Below are 27,357 nucleotides of genomic sequence, written 5' to 3'. Positions count from 1 at the left end.
ACATAATTTGTGTGGACCCATGCTACAGTAGACTTCATAAAGAAGTGTAGCCTTAGTTGAACAAAATTCAATACATCTGATAATTATTTACAACTTTTCCTTTTCTGTCATTTTCTTTAACAAAGTCCTACTTCATTTTTTCTTTAAATTTAAAGATGGAAAATGTAGAAAAGAAAGATCTTGCACACTGAATTTTATTCTTGTATTTACTAATATTCAACTGAATTGGGTGCTTCAAAAAAAGAATACCCTCAATATAATGCAGCCATATTTCCTATGGAATTCATTAATACAGTCTATTTTAATATAGTATACTGTCATTTATAATCATGAGTAGACTATATTTTGTTCATATGTGTGCTCCTTGAATAATTTTGTTATTCCAAAATTTAGATAAAGTAAAATAATGCAAAAAAAGAAGATTGTTTCACCAAGGAGCTCAGTTTTGTTCAAATTCTAATGAATTATGTAATTTGTACCACAAATACCAGTTTTCACCAATTGTGGTAAATGGACCATACATTGAACATATTTTAAATTCCTTAGTAAGGTCAGTTAAATAATACTTTGCATTGGTTCATCAAAATAAATTGAATCCACATAACTGAATGCTATATGAAATTATCAAGCAAATGTATTGCCATCAGCTAATAAAACTTGACGTCTTGAAATAGAGAGAATTCTGAAGAGAAAAATAATATATATATATATATATATGTCATCATTCCATTGCTGCTGTAATATCAAAATTTCTAGAGCTGAGCCACAGGGGAAATGGTTACACAGGATTAAAACTTAAGAGTAATGCTTAGTGCTATGTGCTTGGATTTAACGACATTAACAGAAGCCTGCACAGTTAAATCCTTCTACATCCCGCTGAAAATGTGCCCTTCGGTGTCAACTTTCCTTGACAGGATATTTTCTGGGAATCAGAAAGGTGAAATTTCTTACAGGGGTTCAAGATTAATGGCTAGAGGTAATGCATTGTCACCCATATCACAATGTGTTTTTAAAAAGCCAAAGGGGATTTAATCTTATAGACATTTCCTGTTAGTGAATAAAGAGATTTAGTAGCTTTTGGACACATGAGAGGAAAAAATACACAAACTTCTGCTCAATTTTGTTTTACTGCTTCCTTTTTCTCTTATTCGTATTATACTCTGGAACATTTGTTCCTGTATGTTGATATAATTAAAATGTTACTAAAAATGCAAGCAGGGTGGTATTGCACACATGTGCCAACACACACACACAACTCTAAATTAAATTGATTCCTGGAGTATACAGCAAATTATACAGTATGTACACACTTATTACTTAACAGTTTCTAGAAGAGCAAGTAAAAGTAAATTTTATAACACAGAAAAATAAATATACACCCTGTATTGTACTTGTTCTTATCAAGCAACATGTTTATACGCTAGTTTCTATAAGTTAATGCTGTGTAACAGCATTTAAAAATTACAAAGGAAGATATCTAGTAAGAAATTATCTAATGATATTGCTCTTCAATACACTTATGTAGACAAATAAGACTTGAAGTAAACTTCAGCAAATTGCAGCTTAGATTAGCCCACAAATGGCTATAAAACTTTTCCTTTCAAGTAGATTCTTAGAAGTATTGAAAGGGGCTGCCTTAATTCAGTCTATAAAGGTGCTATACGTAATTATATTCTTCATGTATAAAATTTTGTGGAAGTGGTAGGAAGGATTTTATTCTTGTAACATAAGGTAATAGTTAACCTCATGTTCTTATTCCATGCAGTTTATATTTGCTTCCTGAAAAATGAAGACACTGAGAGAAAGATAAGAGATTTTAGTAAAACACTGATTACAAATTCTGTGGTTGAATCAAATCTCGTCTAAAGATTAGAAATCACTGAGTTTTCCCTTTTCCCCCTTATTTGTTAAAAAAAATCTCAGGGCTAGTTACAAAGTGCAGATTCATTCACTCGACGAAGTGACATTAAAATGAAGTTACAATGGCACCATCCCATTTACCAGCTGCACCTTCATTTCTTGAAGGCTGTTCATGATCTTCTTCTGGTGACCGACAAGAGTCACTCCAAGCCGTCTTAAATCCCTGCATGAAGAAAGCACACATTGGATGTATGTATTGATTCAATGGGTAGCACACCTCAATATTTCACGCTGTATAAAGGAAAACATTGTGCAGGAACTAATTATGTCACAGTCCCAATTTAGACATACAGGGTCCAATTTTCAAAATCATGTTCCAAAATTGTACCATGAAAATGTGCTTTCAAAGGAATGTTGATAGAGAGGAGTGATATTACATAAAGAGGCATATCTAATAACGACTTTTTAACACATCATTAATTTAGTGGCACAGATTGTTGAAGAAATTTTGCAAATTCTTACTAGAATATATTTAATTTAAAGAGTACAATTTTATTGAACAGTTTTAAAAATGTGGACCTACAATATGCACAAGCACAATTTTTTTTTGTTAAAAGAAGTAAGCATAAGAAATACAATTTTACAGCTAAGCAGTTGTAGATCAAATTCTTCAAATGACTGTCAGTATAATCATTTTATATAACATAAATCTAGGAGTTAATCATCACTCTAAATATTTATTTTCCACTTGGAACCCAAAGTACCAGAGCTTTCTTCCTTTACCAAATAAAATACAGTCTCTATTGGCATTAGAGCATTCTAAAGATTACACGCTATCAAAAAGTCTTTTCAAACAAAATATTTTCATATTGGTTCTTTTAAATAGGCTTATTATTTGAAAGGAAATTGCAAATATTTAGGTTTCTAAACTTAGTGCATATTATGATGATCAGGACTAGTGCCTATGGTTTCTAAATGTAATTTCACAGGTATTCAAGAATTCTATCCCCCTAAAATATATAGCTGGCAAAATAATGATCCAGGTATCTTTGGCAAATGATAAACATTAATTAGAGGGAAAAATGAGCATTAAAATTTCAAAATACTACATGGCAAAACTGCCAAGTTAGATCCTGTTAGCGAACTATTTTAGTTAATTATTTTATTGAACATATTATGCTGCACATAACAATGTTTTACATTTAATAAATGCAATAATTTCATAATATCTTAGAATTCTACAGAATTGGATACAGGAACATTAGAATCATTATATATATAATTGAATAGTTTTTGAAACTCAAAGTAATCAATTATCAGAGGACAAAATTAATAAATGGGTACATACTATATATATTAATAACTGAAATAATTATTTATTTAAGTAATTTTATTAAATAACACTGTAGATTTCTTTTCCCTTTGTGTTTTCTTGATTTCTGATGAAAATTTTAGCAAATGGCAAGTAATAAAAATGAAGCAATTGATACTAAGAATTCTCAGAAAGTAAATATTAAACATTAAATTCAGAAATTATGGCTATAGGACTCCAGAATACAATATAAAAATATTAATAATGGTAGGCATGGAAGAAAATCAACAAAACTAAAAGCCAGTGAAAATTCACTTTGATATAAAATCACTATTACTAATTATGATAAACTATAAAATAGCTAGTTACAGACTAAGGTGAGAACCTGAACTATAATCTTGTCTCTTCTACTAAGTCAGAATTTGTCAGCCTTGTCCATGTTAACAGTATAGCTGGATAATCTGTTGCGTAGGGCTGGCTCAAGCATTGTAGTATATCTAGCAGCACACCTGACCTCTGCTTAGTAAATACTAAAGGGGCTGCACCATCCTCTCTCTGCTGTGACAAGACAAAATGTCCCAGACATTGCTGAATGTCCCCTGAGTGGCATAATTTCCCCTGATTGAAAACTATTGCAGTAAATATGTAAATAATAGGTGACAATGAAGATATCCTCTTTTATAAGCTTGAAAAATAGAAAACACTATGATACGATTTTTGTTAATCTCTTTTTATAGATAAGGAAAAAGGTCTTAAAGAGTTTAAATCATTTGGATAAATGACACAGTGAGTAGGCAGAAGAACCAGGACTAAAACCAGGAACCTAATATCAAAGTTGAAACTCTTAATTTCTCATTAATCTAAGATACTATTTTGAGCAAAGTATATAAAATTATATGTGATTATTTATTCATCTGTAAAATGAGAGCTCTATAGATATAATATCAAATATCCAAAATTCTAGAAAAGAGAAGATATTTAATGAAGGGAATGAAACACATACTTTTTGTAACTATGGTAACCTACTGTATACTTTATGGCAGTTTCAGTTGTGAGCTAATTAAAATTCTCATGTTTCCAAATGTAATTTGTGAATCATGAAGAACTGTGCAGGTTTGGGTATTCATGGGAGCTCATTAGCAAACTTTGGTCTTATGTAAATGTGGGACAAACATGGCTAATTTTTTTTGGGGGGGATTAAATTTCTTGTAAAAAATCTCAACAAGAGAATTAAATTAGTAATTGGAGTTTAAAAACACATGTTTTATCGTATGATTTAAAAGCCCACAAGTGATTCGGAAGTTCAAAGTTCAAAAGTATTGATATACGTGTCACTAAATTGCAAATTTTGTATGGCTAATCCAATTATAGAGATCAACTTTTGAAAATGATTACTGTAGTTTACATTTATGACCTAAAAAGGAAAGATTTTATAGGTTTCCTCACTAAAAAAGCATGGACTTTGCATATATAATACCAAAACCTTAATTTGCAGTGTGTGTGTTTTCATATTCCAACTCTTGTTTTGTCTGATATTACGAAATCACTAGTGTGCCATTTTTATTTTCATTGTCTTAACTTGTTGTTATATTAAATTCAACTATGACTTAATTCTTTGAAATAACTTTACCATATGAAAGACTCTAGCTCAGTGCATTGGGAATTTAATTTTTCTTACATCTATGTTATACCTAAGAATGAAAATCTTAAGGAGCTGTACTTGACTGATAAATGCAATTATAATTTTGTGTTTCAGGTAAACAGTATCTCTCATTCCTCAGAACAGTTCATATGTACAGATTTTAAGTTCTATTTATTCAAATTTTCCCAGTGAACTAAGCATGATTTTAATTTCAAAGTCAATTTGTGATCTGATTATCCCCTATGATGCATACAGAAGGTCAGACCAGTGAAATCCCCTATCTCTCTTTGCTCCCTTTTTCTTCCTCTCCCTCTCCCTATTCCCTTTCCTTCTACCCCTACCCCATCTCTCCATGGGGGAAATGGAGTTAAAGAAGAACAACATTACATTTTACATACTGTCATATATTATGTATCTTTAGTGAAATGCTTTTTAAAAAAAAATCTGACCATGGGCCTCCCTGGTGGCACAAGGGGTAAGCACAGTACTGTGAAGCTTTCTGCAGGCTCTGCAGCATGAGTTCGATCCCTGGCCGGCCAGGGAGTTACCCACATGCCGCAGCAGACCATTCCTGGCTTGCCTGCTGCTCCCTTCACCAGTGTATTTCAGTCAATCTATCTGTTCTGCTTCCCACTCTGTCTCTGGTGAATCCTCTCACCCCCTGCACCTCTGGCCTGTACCCCCATTCTTGTATGCATAAATAAATTAATCTTAAAAAAAATCTGATCCGTCAATTCAAAACCTATCAAGTTAATGTGCAGAGCTTCAGAAAACATCAAGATGATAATGCAATACAATACACATATGCCTTTTACAGTGTGATTTTTCATTGAAAAAGTGGGGAAAAAAATAAGATCACTTATGCAAATTAAAATTGTTCTCCACCAAAGAGATTTCTTTAAAAATTCTGTTTAATATTTCTCTCTTGATACTACAAAAGAGAATTTAAATGGTAACAAAAATATTTCTAGTAAAGGTTTAATAACTATTTTTTTTTCTTTTTTTTTTTTTAAAAGATTATTTATTTATACAAGCACTGGGTACAGTCAAAAGTGTGGGAGGGTGAGCGAATTCACCAGAGCCAGAGCAGGGAACAGAACAGCAGACTGACAAAGTACACTGTTCAGGGGAGCAGCAGGCACGTCAGGAGAGGTCTGTAGTGCCATGTGGGACCCTTGCCAGTGGTTGGGGATCGAACCAGCGTGGCGGAGGCTGCGGGCAGCTTCGCAGTCCAGTGCTTAACCGCTGCGCCACCAGGGGAGGCCCAAGGTTTAATAACTTTAATATTGACAAATGCTTCAATGTATGTTCTTTTAAAGAATTTTATTCTCACACTTCAGTGATGTCCAACAATCTCCACACTAATCCTTTGCCCACAGTACAAGCTGGCATATTAAATGGTTAATTTAGAAACAATAATGTGTGAAAAGCTTCATAAAAACAATTAAATATTTTACATTTAATGATGAAGGTTCTGCTCTATTTGCAATGATTTTTGAAAAAAATAGTAGGAAAATATGCTATTTTGCTCATTTCATTTTTCTATATAGGAAATTTTATAGCTAGGCATTGTTGAAGTGTGTCCCTTTCATATATACATCATGTTAATTTTATCATGACAACGTGTAATCTTAAGTAATACCCAAGGCCAATTTCAATGGTGATAAACTATATTTCTGCACAGGCATATGAATCTAAACATGACGAAAATAGTACTGTTACATAAAAAGTAGCTTGAACTTTGTCAACAAGATGTTTAGTTTTAGAAAAGGTGCAAATATAATGAGTTGCTATTGTTGTGGTTACATTCCAGCATTTAAAAAATATTTCCATCAAATGGAAAACATTGGTATTATGAGGCTAAAATGGCAGAATGAAAAAATGGAGAATAACAAGAGGTGTCTGGTTGTTAGAGCCAACTCTTGATTATTTCGGATTTAATTAATCCACTTGTGGGTAAGGCTTTCCCTTATTCATTCTTCTCCCTTCTGCTTTACATATCGTTGTCTTATAACACTGGTATTTAACCCACTAACATTGGCTCGGTAGGAGAAGGGAGGAGAGAGATTAGTAAATATTCACTAAATTTCAATATTTATTCTTTTATATAGTCTTCTCATGCAGATGTATGTTTGGAAATTTTTGGTACACTTAAAAGAATCCTGATAATCATTTCTATATTTATAGTACAAGATATTTACATTTGACAAGTGAGAATTTAACATGGTCTGGTCATGATTTTTAACAGATGAGACACTGTGAGGGTTTAAACTAGAAATTTCAGCTAAATTATGTTGAACACAGAGAATAGAAAGTACAATGTGCACTTCAAGTATATAATAAATTATGCATAATGACTATTAACAAGAAATCTATTTGAATTAGTGTGCACAAATTTTGGCTCTGGCCTTAAAAAACTTTCATTTTGTACTTTAGGGCCACATTTAAATAAATCATATTAACAGGAATCTCTCCAGCTTACACAAATAGGTATAATATTAAATTCATTGGATTTTCTCATTTTCTGAATAATCAAAAGTTGGCAGCGCTGGTCTGCAAACAGCTTAAAAAGCAGCTGTGAGTCTCTCCTTAATTCAAAACTTTGGATTCAATTTACAACTCACCTGAAGCTCACAATTCCCCCTGTTGACAATAACTCACTGTACTTATGCACTATAGCACAGATTGTATTATTACTGCCACAACAATTGTTCTAATATGAATACTCTATACAGAACAGCAAGGTTTAAGTACAGAGAAAAGCAGACAGAAATGTCTAAGATTGAAAGTCAGTTTCACTGAATACACTTTGACTCTAAGAACTCATAATGTTTCATTTCCTTTCCACATTAAGCCATGTACTCATGTGCGACAAAAAATTCATAAAGAAATAAAATGAAATCTTTACGAAGGAATTTTTAACGAAGACTGTGGTTCTAAAAAATTTTATTTTTTGCTCTTCTTTTTCTAAAACCACTATCAAAACACATTTGATGGCACAAATTACAACATATCTTTTCTACTTTAAATATGTGATAGTTTGATCTTTTGCATTATTGATTTTAGCTTTTTTCTAAGCATTTACTGCAGGTATTAAGGTATTCTTCACCTTGTAGTTTTTATTATGCCCTGGCAATAACATTGATGGTAATATTTAATATTTTATTAAATACAACACTGCCACCACAAAATTATTATTTAGATATTGGTTAAGACCATGTGTTAAAAAAAATCATTATCAGCATGTTTTAAGACCTTGGTTTGCTTTTACTGCTACCCCAGGTTTATTTGCACAAATAAATGATTGACTTTTTTGGAGGAGTGCAAGCAAAATATGCAGATAATTTTTTCTTATATTCCTGACCAAACAAGTAAATCACTATTTCCTATCCTGTGAATTATTTAACATGCTATTTTGATAAATATATTGTTACCAAATAGGAGAGATGCCGTAGACAAGAGGATATGTATTTTAAAAAGTACTAGACTTTCCAAGAATTATTTTCACCAGAGTAAAAGGTTTGCAGGCCCAGTTCCTAATAAGGAATGTATTATTATGGACCCCAAGAATCTGAAGCAATTGACATGGAAACCAACATTATCTGAACAGAAAGATATCAGTAAATCTCCTAATTTCATTTTACTCTGCTGATCAGAGTAAATTAATTTAAAAAAAAACACAATATTTGAAAGGAAGCAGTAGGCCACAAATTACTAAAATAATATATACAGAGAAGAAATTGAACCAATTAAAGAAAAAAATTATAGGAGAATAGAAATAAGATGGAGAATCTTCTTAAAAAGATAGAAAAAGCTACTAAGGTTTAAAGGAAAAGATAGAAAATAAAAAGAGTTTGGGGATAGAGGGACACAGGAAAGTAAAGAGAAAAAATTAAAAAGAAAAAGAAAAAGTAAAACCATGTTGCTAAAATAGTCAACATATTTATAGTATTTTGAAGCCCAAAGAAATAAAGTAAAATATAGTTCATGTTTAAAAAAATTGTGATTATAACTATGCTGTGAAGAGAGAAACAAAAGCATAGGGGATGTAAATGTAAATATATATGTGTTATTTTAATAAAAAAAGAGACGTTGTTTAATGCAAATAGTTTTATTATATATTTACAAGAAATCTGACATTGGGTAGAAGAAATACCTACAGTATCATTTTAATATAAAATGACAAATGACTTTAATAAATTAAAATGACCATTTTTACTGAAAAATTAAATAGCAATCATGTAAAAATAGTTTTAAATTATCAGTAAAATTGTCTGTTTACTATTTTAAATATAGCATAAGTGAGTTCTCTGAGTGTCCAAAGAAATAATGGGCAATGCATATATATCATTAAGTAGATATGATTTGGAGTGATAGTAAGAAATGAGATTCAGTAAATTAAGAGAGCAATCTTAATTTAATTGGTGATTTTAGGTCTTTTTAGCTATAGACATGAAATAAGAGAAATCCTGAGAATATGATATTAACTGGTGACAAATGATGGTACCCTGTTACCTTTTGTGTGGATATGGAGTGAATCAATGAGTCAAAGAATGCCAGAATAATAGAAATGGTGAGAGAGAAATGCTCAATGCTCACACTACATGAAGTGATAGAAAAAGCACTGTGGATTAGTATCTTAGAAGGATCTACCATGTTCTAATCCTTACAACAATATTTTAACCTTTGAATTTGTAAGGTAATTTAGAATAAGTTAGCATTATATTCACAGGTTAAAACATTATTAATGTTAATGTAATCTAGATGGAACCACCATAACGACAGTTAATTTTCACAAATAACAAATATTAGGCTAAAATAATTACACATACAGAGTATATAATAAAATACAAACAACTTACAACCTTAAAGAATTTAATATTTAACTCTAGTGATCTTTATTTAATAAGGTTTAATAAATTTTATCTTAAACGTGCAAACAGAAAAGGGCACAATTGGTTCCACTGAGATTATACCAAATAAATCAGAGGCAGGATCTGATATATCCTTGGATCACAAGAATATAAGGTGCACCACTTAGAGATTAAATGAGATTCCTGCCTGGGAAGCTTTGTTTAAATGATTGTTACCTGGATAATCATCATAGCCAAAATTCAAGAAAAATGTTTTGTCATTATGTAGGACTAGCCACACCAATTGTGCTTACAGCTTGTTTTGTATTTACATTCAAATAACATAGGTACCAGTATAAAAACTTTGTCAAGAAAACATCTTTTCCACGACACAAAATACCAGTATTTTGCCAAGGAGTTGTTATTCCAGTTATTTAAATATTCAAATGCTATTTATTTGAAGCAAAGAAGCAAAGATACTGGTCACAAGTAGCATTAACCATGCAGTTGTTAACAATACAGGCTATAAAAGAAGAGGCTTCTTTGAAAGCTGCCACACATAGACAAAGATTAACTGATTTCCCTTGACCTCATCCAGATTGGTTTCTGAACAATTTTCCTCAACCCAGCAATTATGTAAAAATTATCAGAAAAATTACTCACTCCAAGGTCACCTGAGCCACAGCGTCCATTGAACTGTATCCATTTTCCATAAAAATCTCTGTATATCGACCCATTTTGATTGCTTCTAGCCATTCACCAACTGATCTGTATGCCCCAGATCCCAGTGGGCCATGTTCTGCCAATAAGTTAGATACTCTAAAACATATAAAACAAAAAATATTAAAAGTAACATTTTTAACTATTTTATAACAAACTCTGTAATACCAGTTCATAGTCAATAGACTTTGTATATGGATATGGATACATTTATAAGGAAAACTAAACAAATGTTCACATGGAAAAAATAATTAGGGCCTCCCCTGGTGGCACAGCCAGTTGAGCGCAGGACTGTGAAGCTGTCCACAGCCTCTGTAGCACCGGTTCGATCCCGGCCAGCCATTGAGGGTCCCACATGGTGCAGCAGACTTCTCTGGTCTCGCCCACTTCTCCCCTCAGCAGTGTATTTAGTCAAGCTGCCTGTTCTGTTCCCAGCTCTGTCTTTGGTGAATCCTCTCACCCTCCTGCGCATCTGGCCTGTACCCCGGTTCTTGTATAAATAAACAAATAAATAAATGAATAAATAAACAAATAAATAAATAAATAAATAAATCTTAAAAAATAATTCAAAATACACAATAATCTAATCAGATTGTTTCTCTATTAATAATTAGTAAGGGATTATAATGGATTAATAAGTAAACTTTCTGTATTATAAACCATTAGCTTAAAAATCCATGTCATGATTGACATGTATTTGCCTATTATTGTTTTGTTTATAAAAGCAACACAAAAAAAAACGGCCTCCCTCGTGGTGCAGCGGATTGAGCGCTGTGCTGTGACGCTGTCTGCTGTCTGCTTCCCACTCTCTCTCTGGTGAATTCTCTCACCCTCCCGTGCCTCTGACCTGTACCCCAGTCCTTGTATAAATAAATAAAATCTTTAAAAAAAACACGAAAACACAAAAAATGTTACCAAGTATTTATAAATGGGATAATTTATGTAAAACCAACTGCTTCTGGACTCTCCAGAGAAAGTCATGCTCATTTAAGCTAATTTCCCAGAAAGATCGTAAATTATTTATTCTTTATTTTATGCTGTTACATAAGGATGTTTGTTAATTCACTTAGCTAGCAGAACTTGAAAATATAATGGAACCCCAAATACATAAGTAAACAATCAATCAAACCATGAGATGCTCTTAACTTCATACTCTTTGGCTAATAGTAATGATATGATAATAATTATATCATTTCTGGAAATGTATCTTAGGAATTAATCAGCTAAAATAGCTAAATATACATGCATACCTTTTCACTAATGAGAGCAAACATCAAAAACAATTTAAATGTCCATCAATGGGAGTTTACTTAAATAAATTTCAAGCATAAGATATAGGAGAGAGAGCTTTCTTTCTATTCATGGTCTTTGCACTTTCTCACATTCATTTACACTTCAATTTACTACAGTGTAGTCTGTTACAAACTAATTCCATAAAAATTGCTCTGGGTGAGGTGAGCAATGTCATTATTTATTTTTTTAAAGATTTTATTTATTTATTTATACAAGCACTGGGTACAGTCAGAAGCATGGGAAGGTGAGAGAATTCACCAGAGTCAGAGCAGAGAACAGAGCAGGCAGACTGACGAAGTACACTGCTGAGGGGAGCAGCGGGCGGCAGGAGAGGTCTGCTCGCCGTGTGGGACCCTCACCCAGTGGCTGGGGATTGAACCGGCGCTGCAGAACCTGCGGGCAGCCTCACAACCCAGTGCTCTACCGCTGCACCACCGGGGAGGCCTGCAATGTCATTTATTTTGCAAAAACCTGTGAATAATTTTCAATCAGTAAGATGACTGACCCCTTAGAAACATTCAATACCACCCGTACCATGTTGAAATTCTATTTTATCTCAGTGTTTTTTTTTAATCATTATTCTCTTTGTTACAATGCCATTAAGTGTTCCTGACTTTTCCTGAATTTCCCTGTTACCTCTTTTCCTGACTTTAAAATTTGGAGGGAGCTAAGACATAGACCTATGTCTTCTTTACACAGGCTATATAACTCCACTCTATGCAATTTTACCTCATTTCACACTTCAAATAGCATCTATTTCTTCTCAATTTTTAACTTCTGACGTGAGACTGATATATTCATGTTTATGCCATGCCTCCATATTTTCATAAGACTATGACTCCAACATCTCTATCAACTCCATAACCAATTGCTCCTGGAGTGCTTGCTCCCCATTGTAATATGTAATATGTACCATAGTTGCCCTTTCTGTCCTCAGTCCCCTCACCATGTGTCACTGTGCAGACTATTCATATTTTTTCACATCTCACCACTTCTCTATATCTTATTTGTCGTCACCTTAGTTCAAGACATCATCAGTTCTTACCTGCAAATTATTCTAGCCTCCATATTATCCTCCTAAATTCTGCTCTCACTTCTTACTTCTAAGTCAATTTTTAAAATGTTTAATTATGTCCAATATTTTTCACTCTTGGTCATATTTTTCCTCAATGCTGTATCTTCAGTAACTAGCTGGAAGCATGACACAGAGTATAGCCATGAATACTCATTGGAGGTGATAAACAGATACCTTGCAGTGATTTGTAACCATTAAACAATGGAGTCAAGCATTTGTTGAAGATACAAATTTAGGAGGCAACATTTAGAAAATAAGATCTTGAAGTTGAGATTATGTTAGATTATATTGTGTATCAACAATTTTTGGTAAGAACAGAGTCTAGAATATGATTATGGGAAGGGGAATATAAGGCAGGTTAGAGAACAAAATGGTTGAAGAAAAAAAAATTCAAAATATTGAGAGACATTCAAATACCCACATGTTCACTGAAATCACTGAGTTTGATGATATGGGTAGGGAGAGCGAGAAAGAGACAATGAATCAGGAACTAATGCCTTCTAAAATCAGGAGCTGTAGATGACTACTAAAGATGGGGTATCGAGTGATATAGTCTTCAGTCAAATCTTTTATATAAAACCTAGAAGCAGAATTCTATATATTGCATGCAAGGAAAATATGAAAATAATTTGGAGATTTTAAAACTGCTCTCAAGTTATAATGATATGGCTGATATATATTAATACAATTTAGATCATACAATGTATTTTTATGATTTTGTTTCCTTAAGTTCATTTATGACTACTTAACATAATTCAACCAAATAGATGAGAGAAATGCTATTTTGCATGATAATAAACAATTTGAAAGCAGAGATCTCAGGAATAACATAAGGAATTCTTTCTAAGAAAAGGCAATTCTCCAGTTGCTACCACAGGAAGTTAATGATGCCTGAACAGAGTTTGAAGATTCACTACTCATTTGTATTTAAAAATGACTTTTTGTCTTATAAACAAATGTCATCTCAGAATCATAGAACTTATGTAACTTTATCAACATATTGTTTCTCATTGAGTCCATGCTAATAGCCAATTTATTTTCCAGCATGACATTTTTTTTCTTGTAAAATCAGAAAAGTCCTCAAATTAGTAAAAGAAAATAATAAATCAGGTATATTTCTATTACAGAATCCAACTGATACATTTTTTAGAGGACAATTTTGTAATTTCTAAGGTTAAAGAGAAGAGCACACTAACAAACATGCACTATTATTTAAAGTATTCACACACATTTAGGAAAAAAAAAGCTTATTAGCTCATGTAAGATTTTTTTCAGAAGGTAATTCATTTATCAGTTTTAAGTCTTACTCAATTGCAAAATAAATGATTAGTCAAATCTGTGTACAACTCTCTAAAGGAATTGTCAATGTTCATAAAACATGATGGATACTAAAATCCATTCTGAATAAATTAAAACATAATTATTGCTAAATATCTCTAGTTTAAAATACACCCGTGTTTAATTGGCTTTTCCTTATGATTTTCTAATATGTTTCCTCCTTTAGCACATGAAAAGACACAGATTTAAGAATTTTTTAATGCTGCCAATACGTGGCTATAGTTAACATTTTTCTGAAGCTGGTATGTTAAATTGTTAGATCAGGTAAATATATCAAAGTATAATTGAATAATTTATATATGATTCATTGTAAAAGATCAATATGTAAAAACTGTATTCAAATAAACTAGGTTCATAGATTAACATGTATACAAAAAATAATTAATGTTAATATAGCATTTGTGGCATCATTCTGAATTAGCTGCATTCATAAAAGTCTCTTAGGTAAGGTATTATACCTGCTTGATGCATTAACCAGTGTCTTCAAGCTGCTTGGGTTACGTATCAGCTTGTCCAACATGTTGACGATTTCATCAAACTTGGGCCTGCTATTCCGGTCTTTCTGCCAGCAATCCAGCATTAATTGGTAGAGAGCAGCAGGACAGTCCATGGGGCTTGGCAGTCGGTAGCCCTCCTCTACTGCTTTAATCACCTGTGTAAAGCAAAATAGAACCAGTCCTCAACACTGTAAGTTTAGTACAGAATAGCTAGAGAGATTTCCTATTCTCCAATTTTCATCAATTTTCATCCATTTTATTCTTATTCTTGCAACAACCACCAGCATCACTACCTCTAAAATCTCTGATTACTTCCATAAATAAAAACTAAAGAAATAAATATTCTATCAAAATATACAAAGGCAGGATTTCTTCACATATTATAAAGAAAATAAATGGTAATCATTTTTACCTAAGATCTTGATGAAGAGTGATTTGTAAAATTAACTGACATAAAAATAAACAGTTCATGTTTTATTTATCCTGTGTTCTGGAATCAAATAGAGATAAAATTTTCTAGTAATTTCTCTGAAAAGTTAATGCCTTTTTAATGAAAAATTATGTGCAGAACCACTTTTTTTTTTAAGGTAATAGAACTATAATTTTACTTAAAAGAGACTTTCAGATGGTAAATGATGGATAAGTCAAAGGCTAAATTAGCATAACTGTCTCATGTATCATTTAATAATGTCAAGGTCTGGCTGTTTATTATCATCTACTGATTTCTGTCAAGAATTTCGAATGACTGTTTAGTAACACAAGCATTACAAACATCATGATATTTTTTTTAAGATTTATTTATTTATTTATACAAGCACTGGGTACAGTCAGAAGCGCGGGAGGGTGAGAGAATTCACCAGAGCCAGAGCAGGGAGCAAAACAGACAGAAGGACTGAAGTACACTGCTGAGGGGAGCAGCAGGCGGCAGGAGAGGTCTGCAAGCGCCATGTGGGACCCTTGCCATGTGGGCCGGGGAGCGAACCCGTGCTGCAGAGGCTGCGGGCAGCTTCGCAACACAGCATTCAACCACTGCGCCACCAGGCGAGGCCCCAGACATCATGATTTTAAATGTAACCTCACATTACGAGTATCAATCTATTTGTGAGAATGTTTTATCAAAAAATTCTTGATGTTGCTGCTATCAAAATGTCTAGATCATTGAGATTCTTTTATATTGCTGAACATAATAACATTTCCTAAATAATCAAAATTTATTTTTGTTCACTAAATCATTCATTTTCATTTGATGAATAAAAATATATAGTAATAATTAGAAATTTACAAAGATAACTTTGAAGATTGGCAAAAAGGGATTTTAAAATAAATCAGTGGCAGGTGGAAAGAAGCAATGGAAACTTTAACACAGAAGTTATGACACAGGAGTAAAGGTAAAGGAGTAAAGGTAAAAGAAGATAAAGTGAGATAAAAGTTTGAATCAATCACACTAGAGGGTAAAGATATTTAAGGGGGTTGAAAATGTTGCTAGGGATAATTTGGTGCCTAATATATTTGAGGTAAGTGGGAATCACCCAGATGGCAAATTACAGGAAATGGGTAGGGCACAGGAACTATCACATACATATACAGTAGTGTATGATAATATCCTATAAAAGTCATCAGCATTTGGTCACAACTTGGAGTTGGACATAGTTTATAACTCCCCAGGAAAGACATAAAACAAAGGTTTCTGAGAAGCACCAATAATCAAGTACAGGTAGAGAAAGAAAAAGTACTCAAAAACTCTAAAAACATATGGTCAGAGATAATGGATAATTATGAGCACAATACCTGAGTCATCTGTCATGTTGGCTAACTCAAAAATAATATAAAAAATTAAAAGTTAAACTATGGTATAAAATGCAATAAAGACATATGGTCAACATAGCTAACATGTAAGAACTTATACATATTGAGAAATAATAGGGTAACAGATAAATGAGAAATAGATATTATATTAAAATTTGCAAACAAAAAGAAGTTAAAGAAATTTTGAGAAAGTATTTATAAATGAATCATAAAAAAAAAAAAAGCACCATTTACACTTATAGACTAATAAAAGTTCATTTATGTATTAATTTGATTCATAAGAGTCCATAATGCTGACAGTGTTTCTGTTACAACACAATTGCACCAAAAAGAAATGTCCTTATGTAGTTTAAATCACAAAATATTTTGCTGTGGAGTGAAAGCTGTGATTCCTATTTACTTAAAGCATGATCTATTTCATAATGTATTTACCTCCAAATTAATTCTATTTTTTTCTTTAGCATCTAATTTTTAAAAAAGACTGGCTTTACTCAACTGAGCATCTAGTCTTTATATTTATATATGACTCTTAAATTAATAAACCAATTCATTCGTTAAAGGGACTTAAATTACTTGCTCTGAGAAGTTATTTCCAGATATTACTTAATTACTTCATTTTCAGGTAAATTTATATAAGGAAATATAATACCCTAACTTAGAATTTAACCCAGGTATCTAGATAATTGAATTGAATAGAATTGAATTGAATTTTTTTTTAATTTATTTATTTATGCACACAAGAACTGGGGTACAGGCCAGAGGCGTGGGGAGTGAGAGGATCCACCAGAGACAGAGTGGGGAGCAGACAGGCAGAGTGACTAAAATACATTGCGGAGGGAAGCAGCGGGCGAGTCAGGAGAGGTCTGCTGCACCATCCCTGGCCTGGGATCAAATCTGTGCTGCAGCGGCTGCGATCAGCCTTCACAGGTTGCGTCTTAACCTCTTGTGCCACCAGGGAGGCCTCTGAATTTAATTTTAATTTACCTTCAGAATTTATCTTTAAGCCATAATTTTAGATTTTACATTTAGACATTATGAAATGATTTTTGAAAAGTTTTTAGCTATTTCTTCTCTCATAGTTTTGGGGAGAAATGAATAGCATTAGTATTCTGTTGGTCTGTAAATTGTAGGGAATTTACAAAGTGCAATATAAGCCGTTCATTTTACCGTGCAATTTATAATGTACAACCAAATTAATCATTATGTTAATTGAATTTGTTATTGCTAATATATTTGTTAGTATAGCTGATCAAGATAAACAAAAATAGGAGAAAAAGATGAATTATTTTCTTGACAATCTGGTGACAGCTCAGATGTGCCACATCTGAATTATTGAAGGCATGCATTTTCTGGCATTAACATGTAAATCAACAGTATGAATACAATTTAAAGAATGTTACCTTTTCTTCCAATATGTAGAATCCCAACTCTGAACATTTGATGTGGCACTACTCATTTGGTGGCAAATTGAGTGTTGGGCCCTTTCCATCATGTGTCAGTGGGTTGATCCTTTCAGGTGTATATGCCTATTCTGGATATGTTTTACTTTTGCTGCACACAGAGCCGCAGTCATCATCATAAGTTTGAAATGCTTGATCCACAAACATGGACTCACACAATGCATATCTCCCAACCGGAGTAGGATATGAAAGTGTCACACACTCAGTGATGGCTGGCAATTATTTATTTATTTATTTAATATTTTTTAAAGATTTATTTATTTATTTATACAAGAACTAGGGTACAGGCCAGATGTATGGGAGGGTGAGAGGATTCACCAGAGACAGAGTGGGGAACAGAACAGGCAGATTGACGAAATACACTGCTGAGGGGAGCAGCAGGAGAGACAGGAGCCATCTGCTTCGCCATGTGAGATTCTCGCCGGCCAGCAGGGATGGAACCCACATTGCAGAGGCTGTGGACAGCTTCACAGCACGGCGCTCAACCGCCTGCACCACCGGGGAGGTCCCTGGGCTGGTAATTATTTAATGCCCCATGTGAAAGAAATAAATTTGTGACATTTTCTCATGTGGTATAAATACTCCATCCATGGCAATTACACGTTACCAACATGGTCTCATTTGGGTAGAAATGTTAGGAAAATTTGCTGATTTCTGTATACATTCAAGCAACCATTATATGTAGTTTGTCATTCCGAAGCAGATAACTTCAGGAATTTAATATTTTTTAAAAAAAAAATATATATATTTTTTAATTGAGGTAATGTTGATTTACAACACTGTATAGGATTGAGAGGCATAGATTCACACCTCTTCAGATGTACGTTGCTGCACATCACCCACCAAGGCATCCCTATTCCGCCACCACAATCCATTGTGGCCCCTCTTTTCTTTGCTCCCTATCTTAGATCTTATCCCTCTGGTAGCCTCAATAAAATCACAGTTGAAGCACCAACTTGGAGACAAGACTCTGAAATAAGTAGGTGTCATTCATCAGGATGCAATGTGTGTATAAAATCAGAGACATATATCATCTCCTTCGGGGAGCATGAAGTTTTCCATAGAACTAACAGTTAAGTTGTCAGCAGAGCACTTTGAACTACTCGTGTCCAAGTACAAGCACAAGAGAAGGCAGTTACCATGATAGCAAAGGCAATTGATCCCAAGCAGCAGGCTGTATTTGATTTACTTTCACTGGTTGGGGCAGGAAGAAATGTGCTGCCCAAGATAACATGTGGAGTGCTTTATAACTTCTTTAGCCTCTTGTTACTCCTGTGGCCTTGTAAGGCTAACTCCCAAGAATGAAGGATTGGTTCAGGCCATCAGTTAACTTGCCATGATTTGCCAAGTTGATAGATGAGGGGAATTCTGAATAAATATTGGAGAAGGGATAATCTAAAGACCAGATGAGGTCCTGAGATCAACTGAAGTTACAAATACTGCAATTCAGTCCATAACCTCTTTCTTCTCAGTTTCCTCTCAGAAGAGAAACCCAGAAACCATGAAACAGATTCTACTTAAATCTGGGTGGAGAAGCAGGTCTGTGCAACAAAGTGGAGCATGTCAACTGTGAAAATTATCTCAGATCTTTTACATGTAGGCATGGCAAATGACCATCAACCCTTAACCCTGACTCCTCTAAAATTCATCATTACATTTTCACCAAGGCCATGGCTATGATTTACATGGATTATTTTCAATCAATTGTTGAACATGGCAGTGACAGGTAATTCCTGTGTGATTCCTATGACAAATGATACTGAGTTGAGAACACCCTCACAGTTTGCATTTCTACTGTAGCTGAAGTCAGACCTGTATCAAAATCTGACCCAGTCCAGCTTCCATCCCTTCTACTTAATAATTCTAATATATCTGGGCCTCCCCGGTGGTGCAGCGGGTTGAGCGTAGCGCTGTGAAGCTGTCTGCAGCCTCTGCAGTGCTGGTTTGATTCCAGGCTGGCCAGGGAGATTCCCACATGGCGTGCAAACCTCTCCTGCCTCATCCAATGCTCCCCTCAGCAGTGCTTTTGGTCTGTCTGCCGGTTCTCCCTGTTCTGTCTCTGGTGAATCCTCTCACCCTCCCACACCTCTAGCCTGTATCTCAGCTTCTGTATAAACAAATAAAAATCTTAAAAAAAAAATCCTAATATCTTTTTAAAAAAGATTTATTTATTTATGCATACAAGCGCTGGGATGCAGGCCAGAGGTATGGGAGCTGAGAGGATTCACCAGAGACAGAGGGGGGAGCATAACAGGCAGATCTACTGAAATACACGGCTGAGGGGAGCAGTGGGCAAGATAGGAGAGGTCTGCTGCGCCATGTGGGTCACCTCCCTGGCCAGGGTTTGAGCTCATGCTGCAGTGGCTGCAGATTGCTTCATAGTGCTGTGGCTTTACCCCTTGTGCCACCAGGAAGCCCCTCTAATATATATCTTATTCCCTCTTAGCATAGGTTTCTTGGAGGACCTATACTTGCCGAGGCATTATACTATAGGCAGTGTGATGCAAAGTGTGCATGTATTATGCACATTCATTAATAACATCATTTTCTGCTAGCCTCATTTAGATTCAAAGAAAATCAACTATAACAATTTTAGATGACTATAAAAAGGGGAACCTCAGTGCTTTGTAGCATGTTTATTGAGAGGCAAAAATCTATAAGCCCATTATTCTGTTGCTATCAGGAAGGAATGGTAAATAATTCTTGGGTTCAGTAAATTTTAGATGTCATAATGTGTGTTTGAAGGAAAAATACAAAATTTCAATGTGATCCAAAATGGAAAGGGTTATACTAAGTAGTAACAATGCAAAGTTACAAGGGCAAAGACCTAACAGCAGTGAGTATATCAGGTATCTTATGGTTAGAATTTTGAACTTGAGTAGAAGATTTTTTTTCATGGTTCTTTTAATTGTAGTATTTGATTATTTTAAGCAAGAATTATTTTTCCATGTGAGAAAAACTCTGTTATGTTCCTAAATTAAATAGATAATAAAATTTCCTTGTTTTTATTTTATTTTAAAGGTATTTTTTATGAGGACATGTGTGTTTATAAAACTTTATATGATTTGGGGCATAGGGCCACAAATCTTCAGATGTATGCTATCACACCTGCAATTTTAAATCTAAACAAATGTAGATTATCCCTTTTTATACTTTAAAGGCATCTACTATTAAATCAATAACATGCATCCTTTACTTTGGAGTATTAGCTGACTTTATCAGATGCAAATGATAAAAACTTGCTTGTCAGTATTCATTCCTTTATGGTTATTTCTTCATCTTTGAATATGTTACTGACACAATATGAGTGAACTGCTGGAACTGTCTGGCAAGGGACTGAGCCTTTAGAACAGCAACTTACTTTTCTTTGTACTAACTCATTTTGAGCTTCTGCATAAGGAATATTTTGACAACAACAAAACAGACTAGAGGATAAACAAAGTATTTCACTCTTTTAAAGCAAGTGTCATTTTCAGAAATGAAAACTATTTTAAGTTTCCTTAACTAAAGAGTAAAGCTTTTCATTTCAAACTCAAGGGGGAGGAGTTCCATACTTACATCTTGATTAGTCATCTCCCAATAGGGTCTCTCTCCATATGACACAACCTCCCACATCACGATTCCATAGCTCCAGACATCACTGGCAGAGGTAAATTTTCGGAAAGCTATAGCTTCTGGGGCAGTCCATCTGATTGGAATTTTGCCTCCCTAAAATTGAAAAAGAATTTAAAAAAATTTCCTTCACACTTCAAATGCGTCTAGGGATATTGCCGCCACACTGAAAAGATCTAGAAAGAGATGTAGCATTTTCAAATGAATCTGTTTGACAGCTCGCGGTGTCTTTTCACATATCTCAGCCCATAAGCACTTGTGGACTGACTGCTAATTGGCTATCTGGAAGGTTTCTCATTTAAATTCTGTTTGACTACCGGAACACATACAGGACCCACATCTCAATTACAGTATCAGGATGGCAGCTCCAAGTGGGGAAAGCAGGCAGTCAAGCAAATCAATAAGGTATACTTTCATCACTTTCTAACAGAGAGTAAGGAACTCAAATCCCCAGGGTGCTTTTTTTTTCTCTAATATAGGAATTGTAAGCAGAAAGCCTTTGTTGTTGAATACAACACTGAGAAGTTAAACTGTTAATAAAACAAGAATAAAAATCAGATATATTAGAACTTAGTTAAGTTTATCCTTGGCATTATGCAATTTCTTTTAGACTTGATTTATTTTTCGATTGGCATATTTTGTGTTTAGTTGCACTGTTTTTTGTTTTGCTTTGCTTAACCTAAGAGGTAAGTATCTCCCTTCATTCAACCAAATTTAAAATCAGACCTTTCCTTTGAAATTATGGGGAAAATTAAAATGATCAAGTTTGGGCTTTTTAACATGGGTAAAACAGCATATTTTCATGACTTTCTTTTATTTCCCTTTAATATTCTGACCCTCATATGGTGAATTGTTTTTTCTCTATTTTTAAAACTGGGTAAACCCAGGCAACCAATAAAAGTTATATTAAGGAGAGAAAGGGAAAGGAGTATAGGTTTTGAATAGTTTCTTGTTAATTTATTTATTTATTTTTTTTTATAGAGGCATGCTTTATTTATTTGTTTGCTGGTTTGTTTGTTTTTTTGTTTATACATGCACTGGGTACAGTCAGAAGCGCGGGAGGGTGAGAGAATTCACCAGAGCCAGAGCGGGGAGCAGAGCAGGCAGAAGGACCGAAGTACACTGCTGAGGGGAGCAGCGGGCGGCAGGAGAGGTCTGCACGCCATGTGGGACCCTCCTCTGGTGGCCGGGGAGCAGCCGGGGATCGAACCGGCGCCGCAGAGGCCGCGCGCAGTTTCGCAACCCAGCGCTCAACCGCTGCGCCACCGGGGAGGCCCCTAGTTTCTTGTAAATTTATTAACATGTCTTCCCGATTTCACAAAGAGGGAATGATATAATTTGCATACTAAAAAAATGGAACTTAAACTAATTTTCAGCAAAGTTTCCAGACATGTGAAAAGTAACAGTTTTGTTAAATGCTTGCAATTGTTTTGTAAACTATGTTAGCTTGTTACTCAAACTAAGTTTGAATTATTTGCCGCTTAAAATATATGGTAATATAGTAAGAAAACTTTCCTAAGTTATTAATAACTGAGTTAATAATAACTGTATTATTAATTAAATATACAAAGATAATATCACATTACTAGGCCCAGTTATGGGTCATTGTGGAATAATGCAATATATTATTATTATTACCCTTAAAATTACAGTTTGTTGATTACTATAAACTTCAGCCTAGTAGTTTCCTTCTGGGCCTCTGACCATCATATTTGCCATCCATATTGTTATCTGAATTTCCCTTATCTTCTCATCTGTCAGTGTATAGATTTCCCACAAATTCTCATCACACCTGATTTCAGAGGAGTAATTCTCAGGATCGCTGCTTCCCCTCCCCCTCTCATTCTCCCAGATTTACACTTTGACACTGAGCTTGACAAATCATTTTTATGCATTTAACTATGATCTCAGCCAACCAATCTAGGAATGGATTTTTCTGAACTTCAATTTTGCTTAGGCCAAGTTTATTAAAAGTAACTCAGTCCCAGGAATTTTCTTTAAAAAAAAAGATTTATTTGTATTTATTTATGCATAGAAGAACTGGGGTGTAAGCCAGAGGTGCAGAAGGGTGAGAGGATTCACCAGAGATAGAGTGGGGAGCAGAACAGGCACATTGCCTGAAATACACTGCTAAGGGGAGCAGCAAGCGAGGCAGGAGAGGTCTGCTGCACCATGTGGGTCATCTCCTCGACCGGGGATCGAACTCATGCTGCAGCGGCTGAGGATAGCTTGATAGTGCTGAGAGTTAATCTCTGGGGCACCAGGGAGGTCTGACAGGAGAATTCTTAATTTAGGCTTCATTTATTATAAATAATGACAATGATAATTCAGCCTAAAAGAAGAGGGATAGCTCATCAATTTATTTATTTACTAAGCTGATCATCCAAGGGCTATGTTTGCTTTAGCTTAGTGCAATCCCTAAATATCTCACTATTTAAGTTGACTTAAATAATGTACAACACATCTATCTTAAGGATAAGAGATGACAAAAAAAAACTTCATTTGAATCTATCCAAAAGTTTACCAAATTGTAGAGTAAAAAAATAAAAAAAATTATCTTTACAAGGATTTTAAGATTGAGGATATTTAACTTAATGACATTGGAAAAATTATAATTCAATATTATTTATCATGAAGTATTAAAAAAATCAAGAAATGAAATATATTGAATGCCAGAAAATTCTGTTACACCAATATCCAATTTTCCACAGAATTGTCAACTATATAGCATAGCAATTAGTTATTGATATAAACTGCTTTACTTAATCAAAATTATTACTTTGCAAAAAATATTGATTTGTTAATTAAAACAATATGAGTTAGGGAAAATTTTTCCATAAATATGTGTTTAATAATGTATATAAAAAGTAATTAGTCATTAAAATACCTGCAGTAAATAAAAATTTTTTGAAGCAACAGTTTTTGTCCCCTAATATGTGAATCATTAAAATATAGTTTTAAGTTATTCTCTATTTGTTTTACAATTGAAGATGTAATAGTGCAAAGAGATTAAACTACTCAATAATGCTTTAGAAGCTTATATATATTATATATAATATGTATACTGCTTTTAGTGCAGGAAATTTTATCTTTAATATTTCTCTCACACTTAAAACTTGTGATTTTCCATTGTTGTATACCTTCCTAACCCAAACATTTTGTTTTTAGTATCTGAAGGGTAAAAATAATTATGATGATTCATAATGTGAGTACTTTACTTATCTGGGTTTAATATTTGAATTGCTGACATCTAACACAGAGACTTAGCTGAATTTCTTATTTTTACCCCTCCACTCATTCTCTCTCCCCCTATGTTGGACGAATACCTTTTTTGTTACTTCCTTTAAAGTATTTGAAAACTAAATGCCTGTAGTCTAGTGGTTCAGAAACACATTCTGATAGATCTTACCCTTGTGGTGTAAGCTGCCTCAGGATCATCTTCCAATACCCTGGAAAGTCCAAAGTCAGACACTTTGCACACAAGGTTACTGTTGATTAAAATGTTTCTGGCAGCAAGGTCTCTATGCACGTAGCCCATGTCGGAGAGATACTTCATTCCTGCAGCAATGCCTCTCAGCATGCCAACAAGCTGAATCACAGTGAATTGCCCATCGTTTTTCTGTAAAGATGATATAGAAACATTAGCCTGGCAACACTAATCACTGGGGAAAAATATGAAAGAATCCCCCTCCAATTCCCAAATTAATTCTATGACCCACACCTATCATGTAATTTCAATCTGAGGGACAACAGGATATGTCAGAAATATTTAGTTAACCTGGCTACATGTATTAGCCCTTGGCTAGGTTGAAGTAGACAAAGATTTTGAAAGCCCTTGTCAAAACTGATTTAATTACTCTTTTCTGCCTTGTGATTATTCTCAGTCATCTAAGGAATGGGCCCATCATTCCTATGTTGGGGGCCTGCCTTTGAAATATCAGCTGAAAGAAGTGTTGTGGAATTGAGCTACAAGACAGGAAGGGGGAAGACAGAAACACAGTGGAGGGGGCACAATGGACACTGGATGCCTTGGTGGTGGGTGTGTTGTGAGGTCACATGTCTGAGAAGGTGTGATCATATGCCTCTGAATCACATGCAGTGTTATAAACTAATGTGAGCTCAATTTAAAAAAAAAGGAGAAAGAAAAGAAAAAGAAAATACACACATTCATATAAAGAAGTGGCTGGAACATCAATTCCAAAGAGCACCTGCACACCTATGTTTATAGCAGCACTGTTTACAATAGCTAAGCTTTGGAAACAGCCCAAATGCCCAAAAATAGATGACTGGATCAAGAAGATGTGGTACATATATACCATGGAATATTACTCAGCATTCAAAAAAGATAAACACATGCAATTTGCAGCAACATGGATGGCGCTGGAAGGGATCATGCTCAGTGAAATAAGCCAAAAAGAAAAAGAAAAATACCGGATGGTCTCACTCATAGCAGGAATCTAGAAAACTTAAATAAGGGACCAGGAAAATGAATAACTATAAGAAAGTGAAAATCAAAATCAACAAAAAACTATGAACCAGAGACACTTTTTGGGGGGTGGGGGGTGGGTGGGGAGGGATTGGGGTCAGAATGGGGGGGTTGCAATTGTATGGGGAATATAAAAATAAAATTTATTATAAAAAAATAAAAATAAAAAAAATAAATAAAATAAAAATACTATTATGTGGTAGAATTATGGAAAAAAAAAGAAGTGGCTGGAGGAGATAAAAGAAATTCTCAGTAGTAGATGAGAAGGGAGGTGACTGAGCAAGAAAGAGGATAATGTTAGCATTCCTTAAAAACTTGCTGCCTTTGTTAGGGCACTAAAATTACTGCAGGCACAGAATAAGACTCAACTGATGGTAATGTTGAAAAAAAAGTAATGTGATGGTAAGAGTCTGGAGAACTTGAAGATCTGTATAAGAAATTTGGCAGCAAAATCTGCAAGCATCTAGAGATATTTTTCCTTACTTTGCCTGATATTAAATATTTTGAGAAAGTTAAGTGCTTTAAAAGCTCTTTTTTTTTCTTTCCTCCCCTCCAGTCCTTTCCCTTCCTTTCCTTTACTGAGTCTCTCTTGTTTTGGGGGAAAATTAACATACACTTAAACGAAACTATAGATTTGTAAGTTTTCCAAAAAATGAATTTCAAATTAAATTTGATTATTAAAGTATACAATTATTCTGACTCCAGACATTTGTATTTTCTTAAAACTTTACTTTTAAAGTTACCCAAAAACAACCTTACATCATAGTTAACATAAATGTTCATCCTCACTTAACACTGTCAATAGGTTCTTGGAAGTTGTGATTTAGCAAAATGAGTTTCTTTACAAAAACAATTTTAGTATAGGTTAATTGATCAATAGATAGATCAATAGATCTTGGAAACTGTGATTATAAATGAAATGAACATTTTATAAAGCCAACTTTACTTTAAGCTAATTGATACATATAAGAGTTAAATTCCCAAGGTTTATTTCTGGTTGCAAAACATCACCAGACTTCTAAGTGAAGACACCAAACACTTCTCATATTGAATGATCATCTGTATTCACTCATTCATTTGTTGTTTGTTCATTCATTCATTCATTTTCCCATCTTCTTATTCCAGTTTAGGTTACCAGTGTCCACAGCCTATCCAGACATCTCCACTCAAGGCTGGAATCCACCGTAGAAAGGCTGCCCTTGAACAATCATATAGCACAATCACACACACACACACACACACACACACAACTCTCAGCCAGAGACAATTTAGATATGCCTGTGAAACTAATATACACATCTTTAGGATACAAGTGGAAAGTGGAGTATCCAGAGAAAACTCATGCAGACAGGGCGGAAAGGTGCCATTTCCACACAGACAGTAGCACCAGCTGAGAATGGATT

At 34.1% G+C, this 27,357-nt stretch overlaps 1 protein-coding gene across 10 annotated transcripts in view; it reads right to left on the bottom strand.

The window, feature by feature from the left end:
- Window positions 1–1,977: 1,977 nt before the first annotated feature.
- Window positions 1,978–27,357, bottom strand: part of EPHA5 (EPH receptor A5) — a gene marked incomplete at both ends in the record, with an annotated part of 318,509 nt that continues 293,129 nt past the window's right edge. For 6 of the 10 annotated variants that reach the window (XM_084234104.1, XM_084234105.1, XM_084234106.1 and 3 more), the window contains 4 exons: window positions 10,327–10,486; window positions 14,552–14,745; window positions 21,415–21,564; window positions 24,878–25,087. In XM_084234104.1, the coding sequence (XP_084090230.1) occupies window positions 10,327–10,486; window positions 14,552–14,745; window positions 21,415–21,564; window positions 24,878–25,087 (714 nt within the window). Of the gene's footprint in view, window positions 2,084–10,326; window positions 10,487–14,551; window positions 14,746–21,414; window positions 21,565–24,877; window positions 25,088–27,357 lie in introns of those variants that run through there. The other 4 variants (XM_084234099.1, XM_084234102.1, XM_084234101.1 and 1 more) reach the window with 1 other exon arrangement.

This window comes from Talpa europaea (assembly GCF_964194135.1).
Source record: "Talpa europaea genome assembly, chromosome: 5".
NCBI lineage: Eukaryota > Metazoa > Chordata > Mammalia > Eulipotyphla > Talpidae > Talpa > Talpa europaea.
This window is presented reverse-complemented; position numbering and strand designations above follow the sequence as displayed.